The following is a 25,649-nucleotide window of genomic DNA, read 5'->3' as shown; positions in this document are numbered from 1 at the left end:
GCATGTTAGGAGTATGTGAGCTTGGGAGAGACTGCAAGAAAGGGAACCACATAGCATTCAGGCCTCTCCCAGACCAAATGTACTATGAGAGAACCACAAGGTCCCTCCTTAGGTGAAATCTAATTGTGTCTGTCTGCTGATGGAACAGCATCAGTGGAGCAAATTCCCCTTCCCCACCCCCCTTGAATCAGCTGTAAAGGGTAAGGGGACCCTCTAGAGCAGATTTGGGGACCCCATGCAACACTGGATGTAGCCCTTTGTTTTTCCTACTAACCAACCATTTATAGCTACAGCACAATCCTATACATATCTCTTCATAAGCAAGTCCCACTGTGACACTTATTCCAAGTTATGTGTGCATAGGATTGCAGTCTTAGTCCATCAGAAGTAATGATATGATTTCAGTACAGAGACACAGGAATTTTCAAGCCATCTTGATTATCAGTACCTGCCCTAATATGCTCACTGATGGATCCCTTTTCTAGCATTCCATGGTAATGAATTATGCAAAGTAGGATACAGATTACAATCAATGCAAGATGTACAGAAGTAGAGGTTTTCTCACTCACCTTTTCAGCTGTAAAATGTAAGCCAAGCGTTGCTTCTTTAAAGATTTTATATAGTTGCCAAATGATGTTGGCCAACGTCTGAATGGATGAAGGCTCACTGACACTTGATCATGAACTAAGACAGTGCTTTTCAAACTCCGCCCCCTTCTAAGTATACCTCCTGCCAGATACCCCCCAAGTAGCTGTTCCATATGAGCCTACTGAGATCTTTATACACAGCTGCAGGTTGCTACTATGTGCAACCATCAGTGAATGGGATTGTTAACCCAACACTGGCATTGGAAGGGGACATATGTAAACCTCTTCTGAAACTATGTACAGGGAAACATCCTAAAAACAAAGCAAGAGGGAGACAGCTAACAAATTTTAATGTGACTTGATCAAGATTCTTTGCCAGATGGGATTCAAACTATCCAAGGCCTTAGGTGATGGGTGAGAAAGGCTGCACTTGCTGAATAACTGGAACCCACACAGGATTTTGGCACCCTGCCCTCTAGCCATCTCGCCCTCCTGCTGCCAGGGATTCTTCTCCCACCCCCACCCAATGTGGAACTATCACACTGGCTCAAAATACCCCACTGGGTTTGAAACATCTCTAGGCGTTATTATAACTCTATCATTTCTTCAGAATGGGTGTGTAACATGTGGTGTGCCATGACAGTTTGTGTGGCCTCCCCAGCTGCTGCCACCGCTGAAATCACAGCATTTCTATCATGAAACAGCAAGCAGGAACCATTCACCTTGTTTCCAGGGATAATTGGGCTCCCAACAGCCTACAAAACAGCTGTTGGTTGGCTTTGGGAATGTAATTCTGCCTGGAAATGGGACAAATCCTCCCCGCATGTCTTCCTTCCCAGCTAATTCTTGATTCTGCCAGAAACAGGGCACATGGAATGGCTTCTTTGTACATCTAGTTTCTCTGCAGAATGGGTCCGTTTGGGGGGCTGTTGGAAACCAATGAGACACCCCCCACCTGGATGTTGCGTACCCCTGCTCTAGCACAATCACACGGGACATCGGCTAAATCACTAGCCAATGCAATCCACACTGTGACATGACTAGTAAGATACAACACACACCACCACCTGACTAGATGACTTTATGTTCTCTGTATTTTACAAGCTTGGAAGTATCTCAATAGTTGCTTTATACCAGTGGCTTTCAAGCGGTATTTCAAGGAATCTAGGGGTTCCTTAGAAGCTTCTCAGGGATTTGTAAATTAAAACATCAGTTGGGGCAAACAAGTTTACAGCTGCAATGCACACTTGCAGAGTAGTGGATATATTCTACAGTAGGTCACCCTCAGTGCAAATGAATACAAAGGTCCAACAAGCCACATAAATATTTGAAAAACACTGCTCTATTAACTTATATTTACAGTTCAAGGGTGCAACTCTATGGCTACTAGACTGAGGCTGGACGGCCTTAGGATTATTCAGGTTTTGGGAACTGACCACCGACCAGGGAGCCTGCACCAGCAAACCGCTTCCCCTCCCCTTCCCAGGGCAGCACAGATTGTCCCCAGTTCCACACTCATAAAAGCAGTGCTGAGCAGGAGGAAAAGGGGCCCTCCTGGGGGCAGAAAGTGGACCTCGGAAGGGCTGGTACAACGCTTCCTATGTGTTGTCCAGGCAGGGCCCCCCCCCCCACTCCGAAGCGCTGTGGCTAGACAGCCGAAATTGGCCATTTAGTTGCAAATGCAAGGCAGCTAGAGCGTGGAGAAGATCCCCTTCGCGCGCCCCCCATCCTGCATGGGATAGGTGGCCACCTATCCCCATAAGATTGCTCCCTCCTAGCACTATCAAATTTAGTGAGTACTAATGAGACGTACATATGTTACTATGTTTCTGTTTTACTACTTGATAAGAATTTTAGGGAAAATCATTGTCCAAACAAGCCTATCTAGCGATAATTTGCTAGTTGATTAAAATATTGCCATAGGCAAAAATGTTGATATATATACACAAATGTGGCTGAAGTGCATATTTAGTCAAGAAACATTTTATAGTTCTGGACAAGAACATTTCATTACACATATTACATGTGAAAATTATGAACTAAAATGCCACTGCCCTGCATTAATTCCCATGTTACGCAATCTAGATGTAGCTTTATTTTCGATGTGAGTCACTACACACTGCATAATGCAACTTAGATGATCCAATACCAACATGATCTTGTCTTTTCCTTTGCCATAACTGAGCTTGAATACAAAGTTATTCAATATATTTTGAAAAAATAGGACAAGTATAAACACAATCATCCACTACAATCCAAAGGCCAAAACACTTTCAGGAAAAAGAACACACATCAGTGGAACCATTTTTATCTCATTAAGGTTGTTTGGCATAGCAATAATGTAAAAAAATACTACAATGCTTCAAAAATAAGTTGAACCATCACATTTTAAACTTGCCACAAATAAAGTGGTTGGCCTGCTGCTTAAAGTCAAATCTACTTTTTAGAGATGCAAGGTTTTTCCAAACTTTATTTGAAAAACGAGAGAGTAACATCAAGTTGTCCAACAACTTCATACGTCCTTTTCCCTTGAAAATAAGCATGTTGTAGTGCTTAAAAAAACTTTTTTTAAAGCAGCATGTATAATAAACTTAAGTCCATAATGCTGCTTTGTTCTGGAAAAATTAAGGCAAAGAAGCAACATATATAATCCAAAGGACTTTCAACTCCTTTGCAAGGAGGGCTGTAGGATGAAAAATGAGTGACAAAGGAGAGCAGTGAAAAATAATTTATACATAAAATATATAGTCAACCCTGGAAATCCATTAGGTATAGGTTACACCAAAATTTTCTATTTTAACCCAGCCAGAATTTGGTAGAATCCCAGGAAAGACATTGATGACTGGCCCATAACCTTCAATTCGATATATCATTAAAGTTGTTGGTCTACAATTCCTCTCATCATCCCTCCCCATTGGCTATGGCTGGCTTGGGCTAACGAGAGCTGTAGGCCAACATCTGGAGGATCACAAGCTACCCACCTGTTTTAAACACATTTTTACATGGTGGGTGACAAATTGCCTTTCACCAACTGGATTGACCAGTCAAGGCATTTCTAACTCCTGGTGTTCACAATCCTACCCTCCAAATGTTTTCCAAATCTACAGCAGGGATAGGGAATGTATGGCCCTCCAGATGTTGGTGGACTGAAACTCCAATCATCCCTCATCCTTGGCTTATGCTGGCTAGGGCTGATGGGAGTTGCAGTCCAACAACATTTGGAGGGCCACACATTTCTCAACCTTGATATAGAATTTCTGGATTTGATGCAATATATCCTGCTCAACCCAAACTATGGAGCTTAAACCATTTTTGAAATTAAGGTATGATCTTCACATTCTAAGCCAGAAATCTAGGGCAAATGAAAGCTAACATTAGTCTGAGAGCTCTCCCCACCTGACTGCTTTGCAATCTATCCTACCTGGAAAACTTCTCAACTTTGCTACAAAACAAATGCAAATCATTTGCTTTACCTATTGTTGATCCATCTGGCTGAAACAGTTTATCTAAAGTACCAGGGTAAAATGGTAATTCATCTTTCAACTAGATGATTGAAGTTGCATACCTTGGTCTCTAGATACTAAAGAATGTAGGAAAACCCTGCTCCAAAAGATTTTTTAAAGCAGAATTCCAAAATCTCACAAATGTTACACTATGTACAAATGGATACAAATGAAATACGCATGAGAGTAGGGAGGAGCTTAATCCAGAAAGAATGATGAAGTCATGGCAGGTAACATTTGCAATATACTGGGATTGTTTGGTAGGGATAAAGGAGTATGTCTTTTCACACCAAGTGGCAATCTAGAGACTGCAGTATAAGCTGAAAGTACTGTAATTAATGCTAGCAGAATTGCTTTTGTTTAGGTCTACTGCATATTTGCAAAACATGCATATACACTAGAACCAACATGTTGTTCAATCAGATAGTCTTTATTTACACTTTTGTGGGTTAAGTGTAAAATTCAGAAGCAGGGCCCCATACGTTAAGTGTCACTTTATTGATCTCTACTTTGAGCATCTGTTTGCTTTAGATTATTTGACCAATTTCAGCACTTGAAAGATCATAGCCATTTCAATATGTGTTATCACTTCAATTTTACAATACATAGCTCAACCTTAAATCAGTCAAATATATTTCAAATGTAGTTCTGCTGAAGGATTTCACTTAGACCTCCTCATGGACCTGGTAACAACATTCCACTTCACACATCCTGGAAAAGTAGTTAGACTTCCTACTTTTGGTTGGAATTTGTTTACAATGTCGTTGCATGTTAAGCGAATCCTCTCAGTGTACTATCTGGGTGGCTTACTGTGAAGATGGTTAAGACTGGATCAGAAAAAAATGGGGGGGATATTTCTGTTTAATGTTCTTTCCAGAATCATGTGAGGAACCACGAACACTCGATTTAAGAATTCTAGATAAAATAGATGGAGCCAGTATTCACTTTGTCAGGTAGATTTAAATTCACATTTGAATCTGCTTGTTCATTCCTCTAAATCAAGTGTGTTTAGTTCTTCTTCTAGTTCTTCCAAGTCCTCACCAGTAAAAAGATTTTCATCAACTGGTACTGCATCGATTTCTCCATTTTCCTGGGGGCTTTCCATGTCACTGTCAGCTTCCAAATCACTTTGCTCTCCATTCTCTAGTCTGCCCCCTGAAGCTTCACTCAGCTTGTTATCTGAAAGTTAAAACAATTCGAACCATGTACCATTTAAATACACCTACAATCTTTTCTTTCTGATGACATTAGACATGGTTGCATGATCAACCTAAGCCACTGTGGCTTATTTAAATTGCGGCACGTGCCGGGTGCGACTAAATAATCACCACCTTGTTGTGATGTCCGAACCCAGGCAGCATGGCTTGTTGGAGGGGGAAACAACCATCTAATAACCCATGGGCTGTTGTATGGTTATCAGAAGGTTGTTTCCACTTACAACAAGGGGAACAGAAGAGAGAACAGGGACACTAGGACACTCCATTGGCTTGTTTGAGAGTAGCTGCCATTTGGCTCCTCCTCTCCCTGAAGAACTTCCATTCAAGATAGTCATTTTAAGAACTCTGTGACTGAAGAATTGGTGCTGGAGTTCATTTGTTTTCCTTTTTCCACCCCCAGCCTTTTCCTTTCATGTTATATCTTTTAGAATGTACAACTGTAGACAGGGGCTGTGGTTTTAATCCATGCACAGTGCTTAGTACATTTAAGGTGCTTTAGGAATAATAGCAAATAGATATGTTACGGATTCAGCTGTTCCACAAGCATGTAAAAAAAAAAAAAAAAGAAAGAGCTAGAGCAGGGATACACAATTGGATGCCAAATAGATGCCCCTTCCTCTAGTTTTCAGAAAGAGTGGAAATGATAGCAGGGAGAAGAGGGGAAAAGAAACATTGTTCTAATCCTAAATTCTAAATGTGAAATTTACTTTTTATGCTGATAACTGATACAATTCGTATCCCATTGGAATAAATCAATGATTTGTATGGATCTAGGTGGCTCATAATAAATGTAATAGTGTACACAATAATGCATGCCCAAGCCTTGTACATCTTGCACACAGAATAGGTGCCAAGCAGTACTAAAAAAAAGGCATAACCTACCCAAGTTAGTGTTTTTGCAAAGTCTATTCTCTATATTGAAAGACACAAACTGCCAGGAAAAATTATAAATGTAGTATATTTTGGCACTAGAAGTTAAAATATTGGTTAACTTTCAAAATCTAAAAACTACCAATTTCTTCACCAAATAGCAAAAAAGGGGGTAAAATCCAACATCCTGTGAGCAGACTTCCACTCACATGCCAAGACTTTCTCCTCCTGTCCTCCCCTGTGCCCTCCCAATATCCGCTCTGAGGATTCCTCCAATCTTCTAGAGCAGACTTTGAGGGCATGGGGGTGCTGCAGAGGGGAATGGGAATTGCCTCTACCCAACTTTTTCCAAAGCCTTACCATCTTTCTCAGCTGAGGCGTATGTGCTAAATCGTTCCAGACTAGCTACGGTAATTCCAGTCTCATCCACATCTTTTGGAACATACAGGTTCAAGTCCACATCATTTACACGCACAAGTTCATCAACCTGAAAGGGGGGAGGGGGGAGAAGACACCTTCCGGTAAACAGCCTTTCGAACCTTGCTCACAGCAGAACACTCAGAAATTAAGACCTGCTGCAGGCTTAACCTACTGAGTCCAAATGAGCAATGCATCTGGCACATAACATTCACAAATAATGCTATATTACATAATTATGGGGCTCTTGGACTATGGAAGGTTATTCCTTGCCAGTTTCTGAGAGAACGTACAATGTCCTTGGAACTGCTTTACCTCATCTTCACCTGTTCCTTGAATATAACGAGTGTCATCTGCTTCTTCATCATCGGCATCAACCAGCTCTGGCCGGAACTCAAACACTTCACGCCCACTGATCTAGCCACAGAGAGAGTGAGTACAGCATTAAACAGAAATATGAAATTTAAATGAAGATTAAGTTCAAGGCATCTTCATGGAAAATGATTGCCCTTGTCTTGTTATATTGTTAATGTTATAGATCACACTACACAGAAGAGCACAGCTTACCACCAATGCTTTGCCAGCCTTAAAGTCCGCTTTCCTTCTTTCCATATCTTGCTCTGCCTTATTAATCTTTTCTTGTCTTTTCCTTTTCTTCCACGCAAGAAAAGACTCTAAAGTAATTTTAGTAACGTTTGGTCCTAAGGCAGCTCGCTGTAAGATAAAAACATTAAGTCAGTGAGAAGGCTTTAGAAGGCTAGCTTTTTTCTCCAGTGCATTTTAAAAAAAGCCCCACAGCTCTTAAACCAAGTCCTTTTACGGTAGCTTTCAAATTATACATCTCTTTAGCAATATGGGCTGCAACACTGCCACTGCAGGTGTGTCAGCCCTTTTGAATTTCCTGCAACTTGCTTGGAATGGAAGATCTCCATTCTTTTTATCATAGTTTCTGCTGACCCTACAAGGAACTATGAATTAAACATAAATTAAAGTAAAAATTAAGATTAATCTCATATTAAAAAAGCCTATACTCAGCTCTAACATCATTAAATATTCCTATCTAATTAAACATTTTCAAACCAAATCGGATGAAAATATTCAGCTATATTCAGTTTTGAATATGTGAATAGCATAGCTAATCTTTTACCATTAATCATGGGTGCCCCCTGGAGTCAGGAATTCAGTATTTCTTTTCATTCCTGACCAAAACTGAATGAAATTGAAACTTTAGTTTAAAAATATCCACTAGAGTATTACAAAGAAGTTTAATGTGATCTGCTGTAATCCTACTAATCTATTCCAATTAAGAAAAGAGACAGTAATTGCAAAACTTTACACCAATCTTTTTTTCTTTTTTAAAGTGTCAGTATTAAGGCTCAGCTATATAGAAATCCAGATAACTAAACAACCTCTTGCTGCTAAAATCACCACCAACATACTTGCACTCTCCCCCTCTGTACATCTCAGTGACAAACCAGTTTATACAGCAAACAACTACTGCATTACCTCTTTTTCTATTAGATCTTCTAAAGAAATTTCTTCTTCTTTTTCTTCCTTCTTTTTGTCCTTTTTGAGTACGAAACCAGGAGGAAGCGCATGGCGGTACATACAGTTGTCTCCTCCACCAGGACAGACCCAAAACCATCCATATTTATTATTTTCAATAGCATCAAGGAAATATTTGCAGACCTGCATTAAACATTTAGCATCAAATTCTGTTTTTCCATCCTCCATTTATATTCATGACATAATGCATCTTAATTTCTGGTGACCTCATCCAAATTAAAAGCAAGAATTTGCCTGTGGTTATACCAAACCAGCTTTAAGAAATAGTCTTCCCTACCCCTGTTTTGCCTCAAATTTAAAACAATATTAAAAGAACTGTAGAACAAATTTAAAACCCTAATACATGTTTTCTATGCAAAGACCATGTAAGTATCAAGTTGAAGTTTAGGTCTGTAAAGATTTTAGAACCGGGGGGGGGGGGGGGGGAGGGGGGAGGAATCATTTTTGGTCCAGGAGCCAGATTGCCCCTAAGACCAAACTTGGTAGGCTGGGTCAAGGGGCAGAGCCTCACCTGAAGCCCCTCCCATGATGTCATTGGTGCCTCATCACCCACTTTTTTTCCTATGCAGAGAGAAGCATGGAGTTCTGTGCCGCTTTCTGCGTGGAAAGTGACTTGGCCAGTGCGTGCAGGATCTGGCTCCTGCAAGCAGTGTTTGGGTTCCTCCTTCCCGCCCCACTTGTGTCCCAACTGGGGAAGAAAGGAGAGGGAGGGGCTTGGGGGGGCAACTCCTGCAAGCCCTGGCTGAGTGGTGTGAGGTAATCCCCAGCTTATCACCTACCTCTGGTCAGAATTAACGAAGTGATTCCCTTCGCACCACTCACCCTCTCACGGGGATGAAAGGTACAACAGGGAATCCCTTTGTTATCTCTGATTGGATAGCATTGAGATTCCTCTCCCTGAGGGGGGGGGGGGGCTTGCAAAGGGCAGGGGGCAAGACCCACAGGGGGTGCTCAACCCTTTGTGGCCTGGATGGGGAACCAGCGCGACCTGAATTAGGCCTGTGGGCTGGAGGTTGCCATCCCTTCAGATGAAATTACCATGCCATATTAACCCATTCTCCATTCACATTGTCATAACCACCCATTCACTGTACCTATTTTTAAAATGAACTGACACCTAAATGAGTAAATCTAACACAACTGAATGCAGTCAACAGAACATAATAGAACATAGAGGCAAAATCCCAAGAAGGTGGTGCCCCTAACTGTGGTGACAAGTTCAAATAAATGGTATAATGAGACTGAATGCCCAGCAAGGCTTTGGACTTGTGTTTCCCAAACAGAAGCCCTCTCTACCACACTCCAGCTATATGGCAAACTCTTTAACACCCCAAAGAGTTTCACAGCCATTTGAGAAATGGCATAGGAGGGCTGTATCTCAAACCACGAAATCTCTGAGGGCGTGTAACACCTTGGGTACATTTGACCTAGTTCTCTAATTTATGGCCTGTGGGCTAGTTTTCATCTCCACTTCTAAAATTTATATGTTTCTATTAACATGGATAAGTATCATCTCCACAACACTTTTTTTTAAAAGTACAATTAATACTATGTCTTAGTCTTTTTTCAGGGTTTTCAGTTTACAATTATCTACTTTAAAATAAAGCTGAGTTGGAGATATCTGGGACACATACATATCGAACTGCACCAGATACATGTAGCTCTGAGCTAGTTCTACTGATTGGATTAATTATTATTCATTGCATCTTAATATCATCATTTTTGTCACTGAGTGATCCCGAGCTATTTTGTCCAATTAAAACACTCACATCATACTCTGGAATCAGGAAAGTAATACAGAAGTTCACCTATTGCCATACCAGCTTTTCATAGTGCAGTGATTTTTGTTTTCATAGTAGCTTATTTATAGCCACAAATCACATACATAGGATGTTCATACTATCATTTTATAAATGGCTTTTTCTACTAAAAGAGTCTACATATTGGGAGAGTAAAAATGCACGAGTCCTACATATACTAAAAAATTCACTGTAAGTTCCTAACAAGATTTGCGATACAAAGCAAGAAAAGGACATACTATTTGCGTTTTGGGTTTTTTCTTTTCAGCCTCACCATGCTTCTTGTTCACTACCTCCTCCAGTTTCTTTTCATCCCAGTTATCCATTGTGTCTAGATATAGCAACAAAAGACTTCACTAAGCAGAAGGGGAAAAAAACTCAGCTTCCTCAAGACCACCAGCAATCGTTCATATATATATATATATATATATATATATACACACACACACACACACACACACACACACAAATAAAGAGTTGGATTCCTTCTTTGGGTTTATGGAGTAGGAAAGATATAAAGAAATATACACCAAAAGAGATTGATACTACAAAAGGCAGGGTTAAAAGATGAAAACAAACACAAATAGGAAATATTATAGTATAACCATGTTAGCCTTCTGTTTACAAATTCAAGGGTAAGACTGGTATGATGCAACAACAGGAATCACTGAATTCCAAGAAAGATCTACATTATTACCTATGAAAAGAGAGTCTAAATAGCACTGAAACCATTTAATTTGAATACATTACCAAAGACACCAGTACCTTCCATGGTGTTTTCCAATTTGGGTACATGACATCCAAACCTCTCCTGAAAACCCACCTTCTCTACAAATCTCTTTGTCCTCATTCCCTACCAGAACCAAGCCTAAGTATGTGTACCCAAGGCATGTGTGTGGATTTTAGTTTTAAAAGAGTCAACAGTGAATTGAATATTGTTAGATTTGGACCAAGGAGATCTAAATTAAACGCTTCTTTCAGACACTGACTTTGTTAAGTCAATACATCACAATTTCAGTTCTTCATCTCTATTACAGAAAGCTGGTAACCTGCCTTAAAGAGTAACTGTGAAAGGCAAAGATTAGAACTGTAGGACAACTCTGAACATGCAGTTGTATAAAAACAAGGCAGCATGTATTAATAATATGGTCAATACTTCATAGTTGTGGAGGTAGGATTGAAAAATAGGAATGCAACATATGTCAACTCATATGGCAAGATGAACGAAGAATGTGAGTATTATTTAAAATCTCATAATTTCTAAGCCATTGCTTTCAGATGTTGGTTCTCAAAATAAGGCTTTGGGGGTTAACCATTCCACAATAAAGGTATCATAGGGAAAGTTATTTTCACGTACATAAGATACATATTTGCCTTGTTCAGATGTTATGATTTTGTGTTATGTGAATGACTCTGTGCAAGCATTGGGCTCACATGCTTCCCATTCCTCTCCTCTTCTTGTGCAACTGCAAGATCAAAAGCTTTTGCTTCTATTTTTAATTAACCACATCTTAGCATGTCTGAGCCTGGACAAACTCTGGTTAGTCTGAAACTCTGGTTTACTGAAACAAGCCAGCTTTGTGGTTTGAAAATGGCTTTTTTCAGTAAGCCATATTTAAGCCTACCAGTTTGGGTTTGGACATAACTCTAAACTGCAGTTAACCGAAAATGGAAGTGAAAGCCTCAGATCTTCTCCTTGCAGCAGCTTTGGAGAGGGAAGGGAGGAGCACACAAGCCCAAGGCTCATTCATGCGACACTAAAGAATTACAGTGTTGAAGCTAAGTAAGGCCATTGTTCACAGCTTTTTTCTTCATGTTATACTTATAATATGGCCCACTGATCCGATCACTCTGTACACCTCTAATCTTAAGTTAGTTACCCCACAGTAAAAAAACAGAAAAGCGCCATGAGACATGGTTATCTAGGAGTTCCATTTCTTGATTTTAAATAATTTCAACACTGGGTTTGCCACTGTGAGGTAACAAAATTGCAACAACCATCTAGGGTTGGACGCAAGATCTGCATGACTCCACATGCAGAAGTTCCACTGCCCTGACTTTTGGGGACCTCCTTCCCCTCTACCACAGCTCACCCCATTTCAGCAGGGTCTCCTGACCCTGTGTAGCATTTTCAGGGGGCTGCTGTGGGAAGGAGGGGGCAGGGAAATCCACTTCCACCAGCAGTTAATCCATCTTAAATCTGGATCTGCTTTAAAAAACAATTGTATAAACTACAATGAATTATTGTGAAAACATAATTACATGTAATTTGTCCTTCTACATAGGCATCTATCGAAATTGAAGAGAGTCCTCCTCAGCTAATAAGTCTTGTACTTATATCTACATCCACAAGGCATAATTTGCTCTAAAAACTACAACAGAAAAATATTTATTTATTTGTTCAATTTATTCAAGATAATTCTTCTGCCATTTCCCAAAAGTAATGTACCTTTTTCAAGATCTTCATCTCTTGCATCAATGTAAACACTTCTCTTTTCACACTTTCTCTCCAAAGTCAAGTCATGAGAAAATTTGCACTTGTCTCCTTTTGTGCACTGCCCTTGCTTAAAGAAAGCACAGACTACTGATTTTGGATCGGCACCTGTAACATATGCAGCTTATTTAACATCTTTCTGGATCAAATGAAAAACAAATCTGAGACACACAAGGTAAGAAAATACAAGTCCGCCAAAGAAAGCTTACCTTTACTGATTTTCTGTGCAGCAACCACAGGTTTGAAAAGCTCATTCAGTTCTTGTAATTCTTTCTTCTTATCATCCTTCTTTAATTTCTTGTCACCATCTGTTTGAGCAGCCTAAAAAAAACACACATTATTATTAGTAAAGGATAATTACAACACCACCCAAAGTGCACAACAGCATATTACAGCTTTCAAGATGCAGCACTTTATACAGAATCTATAAGCATTATTCAGAATGGCCTAGTTCAAATGTAACAACAAACAATGCTTTGGCATTATGTGAATAAGCCTGTCCAAGCCTTGGGTTCATGTGCTCCCCCCGCCCCTCTCTGGCATAGCCACAAGGAGCTTGGAAGTGTTCACTTCCATTTTTAGCTAACTGCAATTTGTCATTTCAACCCAATCTGATAAACTGTGGCTCATCTTAACTATGGTTTACTGAAACAAGTCAATCTCAAGCCCTGGCTTATGAAGCTGGCTTGTTTCAATAAACCATAATTAAGATTTAACCACAGTTTAAGGCAGAGCCTAATTTAAATGTCTACTCCCTCCCCGCATATTAAGATTGTGACTAAAGGCAGACTCCATGGCTTCAGCATCAGCCAGCTTTTTTCCTTTCCCACCCACCTCGCTTTGATTACCATCTGTTCTATTTTGTGACATTTTGGTTGGCCTAATAAAAGTACTGCCCTAATATGGATTTTGGAATTACTCTTAACTGTAAAATTGTGCGAGTTCTAAGTTGTTTTAAATCTGTTCTCCAGAAACAAGCTGACATTGTTGTTGTTCAGTCGTGTCCGACTCTTCGTGACCCCATGGACCATAGCACGCCAGGCCTTCCTGTCCTGCACTCTCATTACTTATCTGAAGTATATATTTGTTTTACACTTTTACCAAAGCATTCAACTTGGAGCTAGGCACCAAACCAGCAAACAGCCTTCCTATAGCCCACCGCCTCTGTTTCGTTGGGAGTCAAACCCAATATCACAGAGCATTGTACCTGCCAAGAACTGGGATTGCCTCTTACCCATAAAATGCATTCAGTGAGCAAGGCCTTACAAAGCTCATAGGTAACAACTATCCAATCTTCTGAAAAATCCCCACTCCTTATTATGCAACATAATAATACAGCAAGCAATTGCATCATGACATGTGCAAAGAAGTAAGAGCAAAGACGAGTATATGTTTGCTTACCTGCCGTGGGTTTTGCTGACCAAATTTAACTTGGTGGGTCACAGCCTTGATAAACTTTTGCTGCTTTGCTCCTTTCTTATTCTTTAAGCCAAATGTTTTGTCCTACATTGGAAAGATTTGTTAGAAAGTTACTAGCATTAAATTTCATTTAAAACAGTTCCATATAATACAGTTCAAAGATCATCCACTTTTATTGCACACTTACGTTTAGTCGACCACTTAACAGTGACTGAAAACTTTTCATTTCTATTTTTACTGGAATATATTTACATTTTAATATGCTGTCTAGAAACTAATTTCTAGGATAAATACCACACAGAAGGAACCTTACAGCTTTGTTTTGTTCCACGTGCATCAGTCTACAATTTCTTGCAATGTATATTCAATATTCTCTCCGGTGATAAGATCTGTTGATTCAATACAGCCATACCAATAAAAGTGGGCTGCAGCCTATCTAGTTAACAAGGAATTTAACTAATCAAAGGATTATGAGAATTTTAAAAAATAATAATTATTTTTTCCAAATTTAAGCATTAAAAAAACACCAACCGAGGATTACAACTAACAAGTTTAGACGACTGATTAAAACTAAGGTAAACTATTCTGATGCAGAGGGCATTTTAACAAGGACATAAAAATGTATGTGACTGATTTGTGTGCAAGTATCCCACGTATCTACCTACCCAGACCCTAAGTTCATAAGAACAAGGACCACAGGTCCATCTAGGCCAGCATTGTTGACACTGACTGGCAGCAGCTCTCCAGGTTTGCAGCAGGGATTTTTCCTAGCTCTACCTGGAGATGCCAGGGATTGAACCTGGGATTTTCTGCATGCAAAGCATGTGCTCTACCACCAAGCTACAGACCCATCCCACATGATGTATAAAGCCATGTATGAATGGTGAGGCATCCAAATGAGGTAAGGCAGGTGGCCACAAGAGAGAGCGCCTTTTCAGTGCTGGTGCGCCATCTGTGGAATGCCTATCCGGAAAGGTTTGCATGGCACTTAAGTTAATTTTTTTGGTACCAGTGAAGACCTTTTTACTCTCTCCCAGACATCTGAAGACTGTTTTTTGTTCTTTTAGAACTCCACACTTTTATTTTGCTGCTAGTTTTACTTCCATTTTATGAGCAGCATTGTTTTTACCTTTCACTGCTGGTTTTACCTTGGTTTTATTATGTGCTGTTTATTCCGGCAACAGTTATCCATGCCTTGGTTACATCATGGTTAGACTACTGCAACAAGTTCTATGTAGGCCTGAAAAGCATCCAGAAGTTTCAATCGGTGCAATATACAGCAGCTAGGATGCCAACTATTGTGGTCATATCACCCCTGTATTGAAAGATCTGCACTAGTTGCCAATTGCTTTCTAGGCTCAGTTCACGGTGTTGGACTTAACCTGTAAAGCATTAAACAGTTTAGGCCTGGCTATCTGAGGGACTATCCGTCTTGTTATAAACCAGTTAAGTTATTGAGATCTGCAGGAGAGGTGCTTTTGCGGCCACTCCCACTTGCAGAGGTTCATTTGTTAGGCACATGTGCAAGAGTTTGCTCCTGCATCACTCCCACGTTGTGGAATGCTATCACTTCAGAAATAAGAGTGGGCCCCACTCGCTCAGCTTTTCAGAAAGGAGCTAAGACACATCTCTGTAATTTTGCTTTTAAAATTCTGAATTATCAGTTTTAATGTAGCTTTAGTGTTTTAATATGGTTTTGTATATTATTGCTTTATTTACAATGGTGTACACTGCTTTGGTGACATTTGAGGAAAGGCAGTATATAAATACTATTTTTAAAAATTATCATTGTTTATATGTTTTATCTATACTTTTAATATCTCTGTACACTGTCCAGAGAACTCTGATTGTTGGGCAGTCTAAAAGTGCAATAAATACATATTCCACCATTACCCAATTTCTACTGCAATAGCAACAAAGTGATACAAAAGTGGATGGAGGAGAATACTGCTACCTCTAACCTTCTACCATTTTAATCTTGCTCAGTATAATATGGCTTATAGTTTAAAATATACCTCACCCACACCCCTTGGATTTTTCTCTGTTAACTATAGCTAGGCATACAGAAGTATTAACCTGAAAAACTATTTTTTTAAAAGTAAATGTACTGTATCCAGCTGTAGACTTCTTTTGCAAGTCACATTGCTCCAAGATAAAATGAATTTATGTCTCTCTCTAAATGATTTACACGATGAACACCACATGGAGTATTTGCAAATAAGGAAAGACCTTTATATCTACATTCCTGGTCAAGAACAAGTTTTCCTATAGGGCTGCTTTGAGGGGAGTAGAGAGTGGAAGGCTTGCACCTTACCATCCCATCCCCTAAAGAACCTGCCAGGGACTGATACTATTAGATGTATCATTTTCTTATGCAAAAAGCCATAAATTAAATCTTCAAGGAGCAGTACTGTGGATTAATGTCCAGAAGACGCTAAATGACCTCCGATCCCACTGTGAGAAGTATTTCATTTCATAAAGAAAACCACAGCAGCCCAATGAGAAATTGACAGTATTTTTCAGCTCCTTTTATTCATCACTTCACAGCATGTTTTATTGTGACTGATATTTCTAATGACAGCCTTAGATGATATACATCACTATGAAAGACAGTTGGCATGTTTTTACTGCTGCTGCTTTTGGTACTTTAGGGCGCAATCCTATGGCTGCTAGTCAGCAGCTAGACGGACATAGGTTAGGTCGGTTTCCGAGAACCAATTTCGGAACCCATGCTCTGAGGTCGGTTCTCTGAGAACTGACCTCCACCCCCTCCTGCACTGCCTCACAGGCAGCACAGAATGGCCCCGCACTCGGAAGAGGAGTGCAGAGTGGCAAAAACGGGGCATTTCTGGGGGCATGTCGGGGCAAGGAAGTCAGAAATGGTGGTACAACACATCCTATGTGTTGTCCAGCTGCTGCTTTTATGTCTCTGCATAAAATATCCTGCTGCACACAGCTGGAGAAAACCATTGTCACCTAACCTACAACACAGTTTTCTACAAGTGCAGAAAAGGGCAACTAAAATGATCAAGGGGCTGGAGCATCTCCTGTATGAGGGAAGGTTACAAGAGCTGGGATTGCTTAGCTTGGAAAAAAGGAGGGTAAAGGGAGACATGATAGAGGTCTACAGAATTATGCATGGTGTAGAGTATGTGGATAGGGTGACATTTTTCTCCCTCTCTCAAAATACTAGAACCCAGGGTCATCCCATGAAGCTGACTGGTGGGAGATCCAGGACAGATAAAAGGAAGCACTTCTTCACACAGCGCATAGTTAAACTATGGAATTTGCTATCACAGGAGGTAGTGATGGCCACCAATTTGGATGGCATTAAAAGGGGGCTAGACAAATTCCTGGAGAAGGCTATCAATGGCTACTGATCCTGATGGCTGTGTGCTACCTCCAGTATCAGAGGCAGTGGGCCTGTGTACACCAGTTGCTGGGGAACATGGGTGGGAGGGTGCTGCTGTGCTCATAACGTGCTTGTGGGTTCCTGGTCGACAGCTGGTTGGCCACTGTGCAAACGGAATGCTGAACTGGATGGACCCTTGGTCTGATCCAGCAGGGCTCTCCTTATGTTCTTAAGTTCTCAGAAGCAATTCTCACTGTGTTCGAAGAAGCTTCAAAGCTGTACAGGAGTACAGTCAGTCCTAAGCAGCCTTCCTAGTAAGTAAGCCTCACTGAATTTGTGGGATTTACTTCCAACTAAACATGTATAGGGACTGGTTTGTTAAAGACACTGAAGCATACTCAACATTAAAACTGGTAACTTTTTCTGAGACATCTGAGGAACAGTTCTTGCATCCCATCTCATCTTGGACTTTTCTACATAATAATTAAATTGATAATTAGAAGGGTACTTTTTGCCAGCTTACTGACTTGAAAATATACATCAGCTTAACAAATCTTTATCAAGGTTGCCTGCTGATTCACCTTTTGCTACTAACACTGCTATACTCACACTAGGAAATGGCTTCTTCAGATGTCATAACACAATATGATGCTTCATGTCTAAAGACCACATTATTTCAATGCCAGTCTTTAAGTCCAAAGAACGGAATCTTTTTTTATTATTATGGGACACATTAATGGTATTTTGTTTTGGTTCAAATCCATCTGTCAGTCTCACACCAAGTCCAAGGGGCTTAGGCCCCTACCTAGTGTCCCACCAGTTGAAAGTCATTAGAGACCTGGTACATTTAGCTAACGCACCAGGAGTCATCAACTTATGCTTCAAAATGACAAATCAACAAAAGGGAATTTCATCCCAAATGAATGGGGAGATAGGGGGAGCGTGGCCCTGTTGATTCTCCTGGACTTAGCGGCTTTCGATACCATCGACCATGGTATCCTTCTGGATAGGTTGTCTGGGTTGGGAGTTGGAGGGACTGCACTAGTTCTGCTCCTACTTGGATGGCCGATTCCAGAAGGTGGTGCTGGGGGATTACTGCTCTGTACCTTGGAAATTATGCCATGGGGGTACACAGGGCTCTATTTTATCCCCTGAGCTGTTCAACATATACATAAAACCATTGGGGGAGGTTAAACAGAGTTGTGGGCTGAGGTGCCATCAATATGCGGATGACACCCAGCTCTACTTCTCTTTCTCATCAAAACCAGGTGAGGCAGTGGCTGCTCTGAATCAGTGCCTGGGCATGGTAATGGACTGGATGAGGGCCAATAAACTGAAACTCAATCCAGACAAGACTGAAGTACTGTTAGTGGGTGGTTCATCTGCCCAGGTAGGTGATGTTCAACCTGTTCTGGAAGGGGCTGCACTCCCCCTGAAGGATCAGGCTCGAAGTTTGATGGTGTTCTTGGACCCAGAACTGTCACTTGAGGCACAGGTAAACTCGGCAGCACAGAGCACTTTTTATCAGCTTAGGCTGATATACCAACTACACTCTTATCTGGACAGAGATAGCCTAGCTACAGTGATCCATGCTCTGAGAGCCTCTCGTCTGGACTACTGCAATGTGTTATATACATGGGGCTGCCTCTGAAAATGGTCTGGAAACTTCAGCTAGTCCAAAATAGGGCAGCAAGTTCATTAACAGGGACTGGCCAATGAAATCACATTACACCAGTACTTTTCCAGCTGCACTGGCTGCCAGTCCATTTCGGGGCCCGATTCTAAGTGCTGGTATTAACATTCAAAGCCCTTAACAGCTTGGGGCCAGGTTATCTGAAGGATCCTCTCCTCTCATATGTGCCTGTCCAGACCCCTAAGACCATCCTCAGTGGTCCTTCTCCATGAGCCCCTGCCAAAGGTAGTGAGGCAGGTGGCTAACAGGAAGAGGGCCCTTTCTGCTGTGGCACCCCAGCTGTGGAATGAAAGGTTTGCCTGGCACCTATGTTGTACTCCTTCCAGCACCAGGTAAAGACCTTTTTATTCTCCCAATATTTTAACATTTTAGCTTCCTAGTCTTTAGCTTTAGTATTTTAAATCTGTATTTTAAATCTCTGCATTGCTACTAGATTTTATTCTGGTTGTAATGTTACATTGTGGTTTTAAGCTTTCATATTTTGTATTGTTTTATGCTGTGCTTTGCGATTTTAATTTTTGTGAACTGTCCAGAGATCTTTACTTATTGGGTGGCATAAAAATGAAATGTTTAAAAATTGGTCTACTGGTGTTATATGGTTATCAGCCTATATTTACAACCCACTCCAATGCATGCTCACTCAGAGGTGTGTACCCAGGGTGTTGCAACAGAACTTCTTCCTAAGCATACATAGGATTGTGGCATCAATCCCTTATTACATCTGTACAGGTTTGTAGCTGTGCAGTATACCCCTATTTAGGAATAAAATGGGCTTTACTCCCAAAGGTTTATAGGACTATAGACTTAATCCAACCATTCAAAACGTTTTTAGTCCTTTTCCATATTTAATTTCTATGAAAGGAGATACTGGGGCTCTTGTTTGCATGGAAACATTGCCTTCTGATTGGGAGACCCTTCAACTAATCCCTGATGCATCCGAATTTTACCATCATAGATCAGTGGCAGAGCAAATGCTTGCATGCAAATTTATTTAATTATTTCTGTTTCTGTACCGCCTGATAGCTGAAGCTCTCTGGGCGGCTCACAACAATTTATTATTTATTTATTGCATTTATATCCCTCCTTTTTTCCTCTTGCAAGAAACCCGAGGCATACATAATCCTCCTCCTCTGCATTTTGTCCTCACAACAACAACCCTGTGAGGTTGTGACTAGCCCAAAGTCACCCAGGGAGCTTCCATGGCTGAGTGGGGACTACAACCCAGATCTCCCGGCTCCCAGTCTAACACTCTCGCCACTACACCACACTGGCTCACCAATTTGAGCTGAGGTTCAATCCCAGGCATCTCCAGGTAGGGTTGGGAAAGAATTCTGTCTGAAAGCCTAAAGAGACACTGCCAGTCAGTGTAGATCAGCCTTCTGCAACCTGGTGCCCTCCAGATATTTTGGACTACAACTTCCAGCATTTCTGACTACTGATGTGTTCAGTAACATATTCACGTGTTCTTCATGTAGCCCAGAGTTACACGCTGGCATTGTAACAGATACCTGGGCTGCGCTCTGGCAAAAATCAGACCTTGACTATCTTTCCATACCTCCTGATTCATAACCATGCCAGACTTCAAAATAGCACATGCCTTCTGGAACCTTCTACAATAACAAGCACACCGTCCTGTCTATTGCCCTAAGGTTGTTGTTTTTAAGGACCTTATGTCTTTTAAGATCCCAATAAGCGATAAGAAACAGTAAAGAGAATACAATTGGGAACTGCAGTACTAACTATTCTAAGCCATTCCTACCAGCTAAGGATTTTGGACCTCGTTCAGTACCAAAGTCAACCCCAACAGCCTCCTAAAGCTTTATTCCCTGTTAATTCCTCAGCTAAGGGGGTCCTAAGTCAGCCTTCCCCCAGCTTGGGGCCCTCCAGCATTACAGGTCTAAAACTCCTAGGATTCCTGACCACTGGCCATGCGGACAGAGACTTCTGGGAGCTGAAGTCCAGAACCCCTGGCTGGGGAAGGCTGGCCTAAGTTCTCACTGCACTGGCCGCCCTGGGCCTGGGTCGCACCGCTTCGGTCTGCAGGTGGGGGGTTCACATGCCTGAATGTTTGTTCCTCCACATAAAAAGCCGGCAAAAAAGGCCGCTGGCCTCTCAGGGAAAAGGCTAGGCTAGGAGAGCTCCTTCCGCGGAAGTGCGCCTTTACCAGCGGCAGATACAGCCTCGGAGAAGCGGGCAGCCAAACGAAACCTCCACCGGCAGGCCGAGGTGGTACAGCCCCCCCAGAGCGCGACGTCGCCCCACCCGGTGAGCGCTTAGGCCGGAGACTCACCTCGATTATCTTCTCCTTCTTCTTCTGATCCGCCTTTTTATTGCCCGCCGCCGCCGCCGCCGCCGCGGGCTGTTTCTTGGGGGGCATTTCGGGGGAAGGGGAGAGAAGGAAGGAAAAAGGGGGAGCCGCGGGGAGAGGGAAGGAGGCGCCGCTGAGGCCCAGGCGGAGAGGCGCCGCTCGCCTTTGCTCAACGGCCGGGCGGGGCGGGGGGCGCCGCGGAGGCCAACAGAGGCGAGCGGCGGCCGAACGAGCGCTTCGCGCTTGCGACAAGCCGTCAGTGACGGAAGCAGCGGAGCATTATGGGACGGGGAGGGAAAGACAATTCTACGGAAGCGCGCGCGACGGCGGGGGCCGGCTCGCCTCCCACAGTGCATTGCGCGAGCCACAGGCTGTCGGGACGAGCCGCGGGGCGGGGCCGAGAAGGAGCGCTGGGAATTCTCCCCGTCGGCGGTTACGTCACGCAGTTCTAGCCCTTATATGGAAAGGAAAGGTTCCTTTTGTGCAAGCTACGACAGTAATGTGTCATTACTGGCCCCTAGAGGGACGCCGCTTGCGCTGGCGTTTTCATGGCAGACTGTAGCGGGGTGGTTTGCCCTTGCAGCAAGCTGGGAACTCATCTTACCGACCTCGGAAGGATGAGTCGACCTGAGCCGGCTACCTGGGACCCGGCTTCCGCTGGGATCGAACTCAGGTCGTGGGGAGAGGGTTGCAATACTGCTGCCCACCACTCTGCGCCACACGAGGCTCAGCCCTTATATGACCGCGAGCAAAGCTTGCAAGCGAGCAAGCGGCGGCGCTAGTTTCGCGCGCCTACCTGGGAGCGAACTCAATGGGGCTTCCTTCTGAGGCCTATATAGGCTTGCTAAATTAATGACCTTGCCCCTCCTAAGTACTTCTGAGAACAGACGGAGCCACAAAAGCCAAGAGATGTTTTAAAGGGCGGGTGCTCTGTTTTGTTAGAGAAAATTAATGCTTCGGAGGGAATCATACAAACAATGCAAAAATCACATTCGCAGATCCAGGTAAATCCACTGTTGGAATTCAGACGGTTCACTTACAGCACAATCTTGTCTATATGCCCACCCAGAGAACATTAGTTATTGGGTGGATTAGAAAATAAATAAATAAATAAATACTAATTGAGTTCAATCATAGAATAGTAGGGTTGGAAGGGGCCACAAGACCATCTAGTCCAACCCCCTGCTCAATGCAGGAATCCAAGTATAGAATCATAGAATAGTAGGGTTGGAAGGGAAACTTTCGATGGGACTTTATCCCAGCTAAGTATTCATAGGATTGCAGACTGAAGCAAGTGAGAGGATATTTTTGCTTCACAAACAGAATCCGTCTCTAATGTACACTTACTAGGAAATAAGCTGAGTAAACTTATTGCTGAGTAAACAAGCATAGAATCAGGCTGCACATGTTTCTCTTTCTGCCAGAGATTAATGCAGATTTCCCTTTTAATGATACTTGAGTTGACACCTTGTGGCTATTGGTGAGTATAACAAGTACTTTGCTTTGAAGCAGTATCATGCTATGCTCTGAATAGTGTGGCCAAATGGTTATGGCCCTAAGCAAGTGGTTAGACTGTACAATCTCACATGTGAGATAGAGACCTCCTATAATGTGGGCTTGAGTCTTTTAGTGCCGTGGTTGATGCATCTTAGAATGTTTCTTGTCACAAAAAGCATAAGGTTTTAGGGGGAAATACTTGGGCAGATTTTTTTTGGGGGGGGGACAATACCATATTTTAAATTTTCTTTTCCTACAAATCAGTATGGCCCCAGGGCCCCAGAGTATTGCACATTTTTTTTTACGCTTCTGTCAGTTAGAAACAAAAGCAGAAAGTAAAGCATACAAGAAGCAAGAAAAGGTGTAAGCCAGATGAGTAATACAAGTAAGTGAAATAAGGCAGCAATCTTATACACACTTGAGGCACAATCCTATGGAAATGCTGCTCTTTAAATGGAAGCCTCTGAGCTTGGAGGTTTCTAAAAATCCTGTGCCCTGCCAGGCTGTTGCTGGGAAGGTAGGAGGAGGGTGGAGGCAATTTCACCTCCTGTTCCTTCTAACCCCTCTCCCCACCCCCCACCCCAGTTAGATGGGCCTCTGAGCTCATCTAGCTCACTTACCAGTGGTGGCCAGAGATGGGCAACGGAGAGGCCATAGAATTCTATGGATCCTGGCCTCTCCTTCCTTCCGCCACTGGAACACCCCCTTTTCAACCTCTACAAGGTCACCCAAGGTTGCAGCCTTGGAAAGCAGCGGCTGCAGTTCTTTCTGTAATGGCTGTGAAGGGGCAAGGGTTGGATCTGATGCCAGATTCCCTCTCCTGGGGTTGGAGGAATGTCTACCCCCTTAGGAGAGGGAATCTGAAATGCCTATGGTCCTTGGGATGCTCTCCCAGTGACCACAGGATTGCTCTGTTACTTGGGAATTAGTTCCATTGAAATCAATCCGGCATACTTCTTAGAGATAGGATTGCACTGTAAAGAGAATAAGCTAGGTATGTGAATAAGGAAATATATGCCCTGGAGTTTTCTGGAAAAGAGTGCTTTGTTTTTCATATTCTTCACTTCTTACAAGCTATATGAGCCACAGGAAGCATGGTGCAGTAGCTTAGGCTGTGCAGTCTTAGTTGCATGATCATCGTGGGTTCATATCCTCTAGTCTTCCTACCATCTCTCTAGTCTGTATCTTAGATTTTTTTCCCTTGTGCAAAAAGCATAAATGAGGGGATATGTGTCAGTCCCACAGGTCTTGCTGCAGGTACAGACTGGAGATGTTGTAGAATCTAGTCTAAAATGAATGTGAGAGGGGATGCAGGGAATCCCCCAAATCTGGGCAATATACACATGTTTTGCAGAGTTTGTCAGTATCTGTAATAATTTAATCTTTGGTTGTTTTCTGGAAAAGCATCAAAAACAGTCTATGCTACTGCTGAAGATTTCAAATGGGTTTGAGGAAACCCACTGAAATGAATGGGACAAGTTAGATGAACATTGGATATAACCCAATGGGGCTGTTCGCATGTCATGGCGACAAATCATGAGTTATTTAACCCATGATCTGCAGGGACATGCGCAGTACACAAGCCACTTTGAATTTACAGAAACAACATTTGTATGTTAGCACGACATCCGAACCCAGACACTTTGGGTTGTTTGTGGGTCAAACAACCCAAAGTTAACCTAAGAACAAATTTTAGGTTAACATTAGGTTGTTTAATCCACGAACAACCCAAAGTGCCGGGTTCGGATGTCATGCTAACAGCCTACATATGAGCCGTTGTAGGTTGTTGATTAAAAGCTGAAGTGGCTGGCATGTGGGGGCAGCACACCAGCTCTCTACTGCTAATTCACAACTATACACGGACGGTTTAAACCATGAGCTGTCATTATGTGCAAACCAGGTCTATGAATCTTGGTCTTATCTTTATGCTCTGGCACAGCACCAATGTGTGTTCAAATGAAGATAGGTTTTATAGGATTAGACAGGAACAATTTCTGAAAAGACTGTCCATGGAAATTTGGATATTGGATGAAGAGAGAAAGCCAGCTAACACAGCTGGTTAGCCAGCTGGTGGAACTTTTGATGAACAGCATCATGAAGTCTTATTTAAACCATGTTTTCAGCATATCTCCTCCACCAACTTGATCATGGACTGCAGGTGATCCTCACTTCAAGATGTCTATCTTCTCCACCTTGGAACCAAAATTGAAGACATCTGAAGTTTAAATCATTACATGACGCAGGGAAAGAAGTGTTGTCTGCTTGTTGTGATTGTTTCATAGCCTTTAATTATAAAATTATTGTTGTTGTTGTTGTTCAGTCGTTCAGTCGTGTCCGACTCTTCGTGACCCCATGGACCATAGCACGCCAGGCCTTCCTGTCCTGCGCTGTCTCCCGGAGCGTGCTCAAGTTCATATTCATTGCATCCGTGATGCTATCTAGCCATCTCATCCTCTGCCGTCCCCTTCTCCTTTTGCCTTCAGTCTTTCCCAGCATCAGGGTCTTTTCCAGGGAGTTTTCTCTTCGCATATAAAATTATACAATGTTTCAAAATATACTTTTTCTGTAAACTAGTTCTTCATGTACACATAACACAGACTAAACTGCCTTTGCTAAAATTCCTAATCCATCCTGAAGATGAGGAGGGGAGGACACCAATGTGGGGTTTGTTCTTTTTTAAAGTCAAGTATGAGTGGTGGGGTGGGACATGCAAGGATAGGAAACTAGGCAAATGGAGCATTGAGGAAAGTCAATGTATGAAATGTGTTCTGCCTGGTATGTGTGTGTGAGGGGGTCTACATGTGCACGAATCTACAGGTGGTTCTAGATGAAGCACTCTTGGCAGTACCAATTACAAGGCATTGTGCAGCTATTCTGTCTTCCTTAGGGCACAATATTGTGCATGTTTAGACAGAAAAACATCCTAC

General features: G+C 42.2%; 1 protein-coding gene and 1 long non-coding RNA gene across 3 annotated transcripts; one reads left to right on the top strand and one right to left on the bottom strand.

Moving 5' to 3' along the window:
* The first annotated feature begins 2,549 nt into the window (after positions 1 to 2,549).
* Positions 2,550 to 5,125, top strand: LOC146358595 (uncharacterized). The gene is made up of 2 exons (XR_014785126.1): positions 2,550 to 3,708; positions 4,312 to 5,125. It is a non-coding gene; the product is annotated as an uncharacterized LOC146358595 (long non-coding RNA).
* ZC3H15 (zinc finger CCCH-type containing 15) lies at positions 4,502 to 21,486 on the bottom strand. Of its 2 annotated transcripts, XM_084815447.1 has the most exons (11): positions 21,208 to 21,486; positions 20,194 to 20,260; positions 13,855 to 13,956; positions 12,663 to 12,774; positions 12,409 to 12,561; positions 10,199 to 10,290; positions 8,101 to 8,283; positions 7,162 to 7,308; positions 6,910 to 7,011; positions 6,538 to 6,664; positions 4,502 to 5,269 (listed from the first exon to the last, which is right to left on the bottom strand). In XM_084815447.1, the coding sequence occupies exons 2-11, from the start codon at positions 20,221 to 20,223 to the stop codon at positions 5,076 to 5,078; spliced, it is 1,242 nt and encodes a 413-aa protein (XP_084671573.1). In that variant the 5' UTR covers positions 20,224 to 20,260; positions 21,208 to 21,486; the 3' UTR covers positions 4,502 to 5,075. The 2 variants fall into 2 exon arrangements, with proteins under 2 accessions (XP_084671573.1, XP_084671564.1); XM_084815438.1 differs by lacking the exon at positions 20,194 to 20,260.
* Between the last annotated feature and the right edge of the window lie 4,163 nt (positions 21,487 to 25,649).

Source organism: Heloderma suspectum, chromosome 1 (genome assembly GCF_057233095.1).
Source record: "Heloderma suspectum isolate Gila_16-S chromosome 1, 16-S_ref, whole genome shotgun sequence".
Classification (NCBI taxonomy): domain Eukaryota; kingdom Metazoa; phylum Chordata; class Lepidosauria; order Squamata; family Helodermatidae; genus Heloderma; species Heloderma suspectum.
Note: the sequence above shows the minus strand (reverse complement) of the source record. Positions and strands in the feature narration are given on the sequence as shown.

What these genes read in the sequence shown, in the direction of transcription:
- ZC3H15 (XM_084815438.1), bottom strand. Translation starts at nt 21,294, where the DNA reads ATGCCCCCCAAGAAACAGCCCGCGGCGGCGGCGGCGGCGGCGGGCAAT. An exon ending in AAAAACCCAAAACGCAAATA is followed by an intron (nt 8,284 to 10,198) that starts GTATGTCCTTTT and finishes TGTTTAATGCAG; the next exon opens with GTCTGCAAATATTTCCTTGA. An exon ending in CGCCTCAGCTGAGAAAGATG is followed by an intron (nt 5,270 to 6,537) that starts GTAAGGCTTTGG and finishes TTTAACTTTCAG; the next exon opens with ATAACAAGCTGAGTGAAGCT.